The 7491-nt window shown below is 41.0% G+C and overlaps 1 protein-coding gene across 1 annotated transcript; it reads left to right on the top strand.

The window, feature by feature from the left end:
- The first annotated feature begins 264 nt into the window (after positions 1-264).
- LOC119318793 lies at positions 265-1368 on the top strand. The gene is made up of 3 exons (XM_037593379.1): positions 265-467; positions 554-693; positions 779-1368. Exons 1-3 carry the CDS (start codon positions 316-318, stop codon positions 844-846), a joined length of 360 nt encoding a protein of 119 aa, XP_037449276.1. The 5' UTR covers positions 265-315; the 3' UTR covers positions 847-1368.
- The last annotated feature ends 6123 nt before the right edge of the window (positions 1369-7491 follow it).

The raw sequence follows: 7491 nt of genomic DNA, 5'->3' as shown, positions 1-7491 counted from the left end.
GATATTCTCCTGACTTTCAATTAGAATCCTCTAAGCATCCTAGAAAATTCTCAAGGATGAGAGAGAGAGGGGCTATCCGATCGAGCAACACGTACGAATTCCAGAGAATTCTCATATCCTACCCGGTACAATTCGTCCGTCCCTGTCCCTTTCGTTCCTTCTTCAAGGGGTTTACGTGTGCAGACACGACGCACCTCCGGGCCATTCCAGACGCGCGCCATCGCTTTGGCGACGACGGCACCACTGCCTATAACTAAGCTCTCTCGCCAGGCCTACTCTGGAGAGGCATCGTCGCCGGACGAGCTGTATTCTCTCATGCTCTCGCTCAGGTTGTCTACTAGTGGCACCAGCACAGGACTCGGCCGGTTCGCCGCCGCGAGGTTGGCGGCCGCAGCTCGTGGAGGGAGGAGCGTGTCCGCCGCGCCCGGCATGGAGCACCCGCGCGACGACACGCACAACACCAAAGAGTATATTGCTTGGTTGATCACGTACGGCTAATTTTCCCTTGCAAATTGCATGCCGTTTTATTGGGTTGGCTGGTTGGTCCGTGTAGGGACGTGACGAGCCACCCGTTCGGGGTGGCCTACTCCACGAGGTCGGACGAGGAAGGCTTCGGCGGGGTGTACGCGAGGGACGACGACCGGCCGGCGTTCAGCCGTCCAACTGCCGAGGCGCATCCGACCCATCCTCCTGGTACTTTTTATTTTTTTGTTATGAATGATGGAAGTTATAACTGTTTGTTTTGCCTAACAATAATTGAGTTGTGTTTTTTCTGCAGACCATGATACCTCGCAGGTGAAGGAGGAGAAGGCGCGCCATCTCAAGGACGACAAGCACGCCACCTAGCTTTCTAGCTTCTCGCCGTCTCATAATAATAATATACGAGCGTTTAGCAGTAATACAAAACGTCTTATATTTTTTTTACAGAGGTAGTACATGCCTCATCGCAGTTCACCGGCAAAAAAAAGTAAAGCTTCATCGCAGTAGCTAGTTTGAAGTTTGCCATCAGGTGGCTCGAACTGCTTCTGAGGTTTGCAGCGACCGATACAAAGCCGTGTTTTCAGGAGTTTATATCTGCGTGTTGTAATAATCATGTAAAATACCAAGGAATGCTTCCGTGCCCTACTAGCTAAGTTATGTGTGCACCTAGCATGAGCTGTAAAATTAAGAGATGGGTTGTAAAGTTATAGTGCTCTGTGGGCGTGGGAGCTAGTAGAATTCTTCTTTGGGCTGGTTTAGTAAGTCGGTTGTAGTGAGTCTTACCTAACGGACTCGAGTCTCCTTGTAAAAAAGAGCATGTTATCGGAAGCTTATATTGTGAGCTTGAGCTCACATGATCTAAGATGAACAGTAAAATCTAAGTTATACACCCTTTGTCCCATAGTAAATGACTCAACTTTGTACTAAAGTTAGTTCAAAGTTGTACTAAGGTTAAGACACTTATTTTAGGACGAGGAAATAGTAAAAAAAATCTAAAACATGTGTGTAGACATTATTTTTGCATGTGTCTTTTCCGGCCACATGTCATCAGATGGTCAGCCATCAATTGCCGTGAATAATTGACAAAGCAACATCTTAAAAATAAAATAAAATAAAGGAACAATATAAAGAAAGATAGGGAGAAAAAGGTAAAAGGCGTGTGTCAGCTGCTCTGCTCAATGGGCCATCATAGTACAAACAAGATGCTGCCCACGCGCGTGGATGCGGGAATCTTGCTAAGAGAAATGCGCAAATAGTTGCTACAAGAGCATAAAAAACTAATGAAAAGAGAAATGTAATCTATAGGGTATAGAAAATCGATTTGCAACTGAAAATGTTATTTCTAACCGAAATATGAAGGGCCAAATATACGTATAGTGCTCCTTTTCTCCCTCTCTCAAAGTTACTTTTCCTTTTTCTAAACCCCCTCCCATATATTAATTAATTTAAAACATTCATACAATCATCCATTATAACTTTAGCCCCATGCAGGGCGGAACACTATTAAGAAGCACACCATCGGGCCTATTTTCAAAACTAAACTTCGCAATTTGGTGCGCCACCCAATTGACCCTTCTGTTAATCTTGAATATCTTGCAATTTATCATCCTCTTGGAAATACTCAACGCTTCCATCTTTAGATCAACTAGGGAAGACATGTCTCGAAAATCATTTCCAAAAGAAGATGCCACAAAAGAACAATCAGTTTCTAAAATGATGGGCTTGTGGAGAGTAGTACCGATCTACAACCCTGCTAGGATCGCTCTCAGTTCTTCTTCATCCATGCTATTGCACACCTCAATATAATCCCACGACGAAATGATAACCTCTCCAGCATAGTTCCTGGCCACCACACCCACACTCGCTACACTCATGGCCTTCACATAACTTGCATCAATATTAATCTTAATGAACTCCCTAGCAGGAGGTTGCCAAGCCACAAAATTCTCATGCACATCATTAGTAAAAGTTAAACCATCCGCCCTCTCCTTATCTTTGTTGCTAATCTCCATCTTCACATTGGAATGACAGGATGAGAAGGATGCCCAATAGTTTCGAATAAAACTCACAAAGGCAGAGATAGTTTCCTTTCCCTTACCAAAGATCAAATCATTCCTCAGGTGCCATGCCCCCCAAAACATGAATATAACTAGTGGTTGGGGTGCACCCTTGGTGCGCCTCTTGAGAGGAAGCTAGGGCGATGTCAGGTTAGGTTCGCCTTTTTCACTTTCCTACCTATACTAAGTAGTGATATTTGATTAGAATAAGAGCAGTGCAGATAAAACACATTCAGAGAATGGACTGAAGTAATGAACCTTTCAGTTATATTGATGCATCATGTGAGAAGTTTCCTTTTTTGATCTAGATAAAACATACATGCAATTCTTGATAAACTTACTATATTGATGCATCATGTGAGAAAGAAACTAAAATGGCATCACAGGCAACACACAACAATATAATGCCATCGACAGAAGCATCTTGCTGCATGGCAACATAAGATACAACAATAGAAATTGTTGCATGTTACGACCCGACGGCGGCAGTGTGCCTTTGATGCCTCCCTCTAACCATGCAACGAGTCCGAGAGGAGCATGCTCACCTCATCTTTGTGTGCTTCATAAAAATATGTACATTCATATAGGTCATCACGGACGGCAATGACACTTCGGGACACGCCGTCGATGAAGACATCAGAGATGTTGAGCTTGGTCTGGAGGTCCCTGATTGCAGCCTTGGTCCTCTCAATGGTGAACGGCCCCACATCGTTGGCATCCTGGGTCCTCAGCTGCAAGCACTTCTCGTAGGACAGTCGGACGCGCTGCCCTGCCTACAAATGCACTCCAATTCATATCTTTGGCTTGAATTAAACACAAGCAGTACCCAAGAGAACCATTTGATAAAATGATAATTAACAAAAATAGGATGGTGCCTTTAGGTGTATTTGACAACTAATAATAAGGAATTTTAAGTAGAAGTACTCGGTAACAAGCCATCGGCAGCTATGAAGTAATGCTAGAACTGTCACTGTCATATAAAAAGGATCAGGTGTATTTCCAATAAGAATTCACTTCTATTTCATTTGTCAAGAAGTCGAACTGAAGATGGGAATACCTCTTATATTGCATATTTCTTCACCAAAGTGTTGTAACATGCAATGCACGCAAGACGTAGTTGATCGCCTTACACCAAAAAGTTCAACAAATCAGTTTGCAAACAAAAAATCTGAGATAAAGTTCCAAGTAATATGGTATAACCTTTTCTTAATTAACACAAGAATAGAAAAAATGGATATTTTCATGAACCACAGCAGAAGAGAAAGCCTAAAATGTTTTATTCAAACTAATGACCCAAAGTACTGAAGTAACCTCTAAAATTCTTCTTGCACAACTAAATTGCCATATCTTTTAAGCGCACAAAGAACAATGACAGTACCGACTATACCTTGCCTACAATATGTTATCAAATATGGCTAGGACCATACATAATTACCAATATTAAAATCTTGGAGTGGTCACTCCCATGATATTTGTTGCACAACACATAACTGATTTAAATCTCATCATTTGAGGGAAAACAATTGATAGTATATATGAAATATTAAAACTACATAGCTGATTTATCTACAAAAGTTGTATATAAAACATTCAGAATGATAATAATACAAGGTTGTCAGAATCGTGATTCTGAATCGAATCGGAGCTCCGATGGTAGGATCGCAAATCGTAGAATCTTCACTATCAGGATCATAGAAACGTAGATTCTAGAGACTAAAGTCGTAGAATCGGAAGGGTTAGTTTGGATCATAAAGTCGTAGAATCGTACAATAGAATTGCGATTCTGACAACCTTGTAATAATAGTTGTTGATCTAAAACTTAATTGGGAAACACAAACATGGTAATGCTAGGTAGTACCTTTGAAATGCATAGAGGAGTATTCAAGATGTGATGGCACTCATCATCAAATGGATCTATAAATGCATCATGGATGACTAACCTCGCTCTTCTTGTTTAATGAGACAGAAGTTCAGATTCTGAAACTGCATGGGCACTTGTTTAATTCAGTGCAAGAAAAAAGTCACAATCCATTTAGCAAAAGCCAATCAGAGGTAGTACACCTTGTCTATCTGAAAGGATCAAGAAGAGGTGTCTAGAGGGGCGTGATTAGACCCTCAACAAAGAAAAGTAGCAGTTTTTAAGTTCTTCAAGTTAAGGTGCAGTTTCAGCACAAGTTTAAACATTCACAATACATTTCACGCAAGCATGGCAAGAGTATATGAACAGCGGAAAGTAAAGCATGCAAGTTGCAAGAAAGTAAAGGGATGGGATTGTAATGTGCAAATGCAATTGGAGACACGAGATTGTTGGCGTGGTTTCGATAGGTGGTGCTATCGTACATCCACTTTGATGGAGACTTCAACCCATGAAGGGTAACGGTTGCGTGAGTCCACGGAGGGCTCCACCCACGATGGGTCCATGAAGAAGCAACCTTGTCTATCCCACCATGGCCATCGCCCACAAGGACTTGCCTCACTTGGGTAGATCTTCACGAAGTAGGCGATCTCCTTGCCCTTACAAACTCCTTGGTTCAACTCCACAATCTTGACGGAGGCTCCCAAGTGACACCTAACCAATCTAGGAGACACCACTCTCCAAAAGGTAATAGATGGTGTGTTGATGATGAACTCCTTGCTCTTGTGCTTCAAATGATAGTCTCCCCAACACTCAACTCTCTCTCACACAGATTTGGCTATGGTGGAAAGATGATTTGAGTGGAAAGCAACTTGGAGAAGGTTAGAGATCAAGATTCTTGTTGTTGGATTGGAATGTCTTGGACTCAACACATGAGTAGGTAGTTCTTTCTCTCAGAAAAAGAATGCTGGAAGTGTAGGCACGTTCTGATGGCTCTCTCTCAAATGGAGAGAAGGGTGGAGGGGTATATATAGCCTCCACACAAAATCTAACCGTTACACACAAAAGAGCCAACTCGGTTAGACCGAATGTATGAACTCGGTGAGACCAATTCAGTTCAAAATGTGAACGTTAAGATTTTCGGTGGGACCGATATGATCAACTCAGTGGGACCGATGTGCTAGGGTTACGGTAAATACTCATATTGATTTGACCAATTACTCAAACTCGGTGAGACCGATTTTGGTAATAAGCCAATAGAGAGTTGGTCAAGCAAACTCAGTGGGACCGACTGCGTATCTCGGTGGGACCGAAATAATTGCGACATGCAACAGAGAGTTTGAAAGCCTATCTCGGTGAGACCGAGATCCCATCGGTGAGACCGAACTGATTGGGTTTCTGGCAGTGGCTATGTCAAGTGAACTCAGTGGCGCCGGGTGAATCAAATCGGTGAGGCCGAGTTTGACTTTAGGTTTAGGACATATTTGGAATTGAGAAAGTGGTTGAGGGCTTTGGAACATATCACTAAGCACTTTGAGCAAGTAAACCATTAAGCAACACCTCATCCCCTTTTAACAGTATTGGCTTTTCTATGGACTCAATGTGATTTTGGATCACTAAATAGAAATGAAGAGTCTTGAGATTTTGCCAATCTTCTCTCCTTAGCATCTAGAAGGGGTTCCACATCCTCTTGTCCATGCCATGCCTTTGTTTAACTTTCTGAAATATACTAGTTGAAACTATTAGTCCAACAAAAGATATGTTGACATTAATTACCAAAATCACCCAAGGAGCACTTGTGCTTTCACTATCTATCTATCTATCTATCTATCTATCTATCTATCTATCATAGTTTTATTCGCACACTAAATCTACATATCCCCTTTTTCTTTCGAGAGAATTCCATTTCCGCCTTGTCGATTGACACACGGTCTACATGTACGACCTTGGCCTGAACCTCTTCCTCGATTTCACCAGGGAGGAGATGGTGCTGCAAGCGTTAGCTATATCTGCTATTTTACATTGATCTAGAAGCCATCTTGGTTAAGGTTACACCTTCCATTCGTTGTGCAAGCATAATATCAATTGGTTCTTTTCTGCAACTGATTCTAAACCCACCTAATTGCTGCTAGGTGTTAGTAGGTAGAACATGATTTCAGGTAGTTCTCCTTTCTTGCAACTCTTTGAATCTGGTTTGTGCGGCTTAGTAAAACAAATAAATTTAGATGGCCACATGCTAAGGATTTTTCACAGATAATTAATATCTAATAGATATTTGGAACTCTATCTAAAATACTGGAAATCAGATGAGTCAGTTTCGCACCTTACTCTCTTATAATGCAAAAAACACTAAAATAGATCTCTGTACCTTCGATTAAGAATGAACCATTATTTATACTAATGAAGTATAGAAATGGGAGCGGAGAAAGTGATCATATACCTATGAACACATAAATATCTCATTAGCAGCTAAAAAGAAGTCACTCTCTATAGCTTCTAGACATATGTATCCCGAGTGGACGCCTTTGCTTGAAGCAAAATTTTCAGTCCACAACTTCTTCAGTTTTTCGTTGTAAAACCTACATGGAGCAAGCTAGCATAACTACAAAATTATTTGGAAGCAACAACAAAGGAAATAAATGTGAAATTGACAATTTTCTTGCCTCTGTTTTAAAGTCGGGTGTTTGTCCATCTCATATTCTTTCCATTTGCCTTCCTTCTACAACTAGTTAATATAAACACACCATTCAAGTCCTTGAAGAAACCACGAGCTTACAAAAAGAAGATCTAATAAAAAAAGTTGATACTCTGAAAATGCTACTTTTGAAAGTATTTCGAAGCACTGATTTTGTTTTTCTGGACACACCTTCCACGAATGTGATCTTATGATGAAAATTTACAAATATTTAGAACATTTGTCAAAATTTACCATAAAAATAATTCAGAATTTTCAGAATTTTGTTTCAGTTTTTCAAGTGTACTGTTCATTCGAGCTCATTTGGGCTCGAGCTCAAAAGTGTACTTTTGTGATTAATTATGTTTTTATTTTATTTTGTAATCTCCGCTGAAGGCTGAAGCTACTGGTGCAGATGCCACATT

The sequence above is a fragment of the Triticum dicoccoides genome, chromosome 6A (assembly GCF_002162155.2).
Source record: "Triticum dicoccoides isolate Atlit2015 ecotype Zavitan chromosome 6A, WEW_v2.0, whole genome shotgun sequence".
Classification (NCBI taxonomy): domain Eukaryota; kingdom Viridiplantae; phylum Streptophyta; class Magnoliopsida; order Poales; family Poaceae; genus Triticum; species Triticum dicoccoides.
This window is presented reverse-complemented; position numbering and strand designations above follow the sequence as displayed.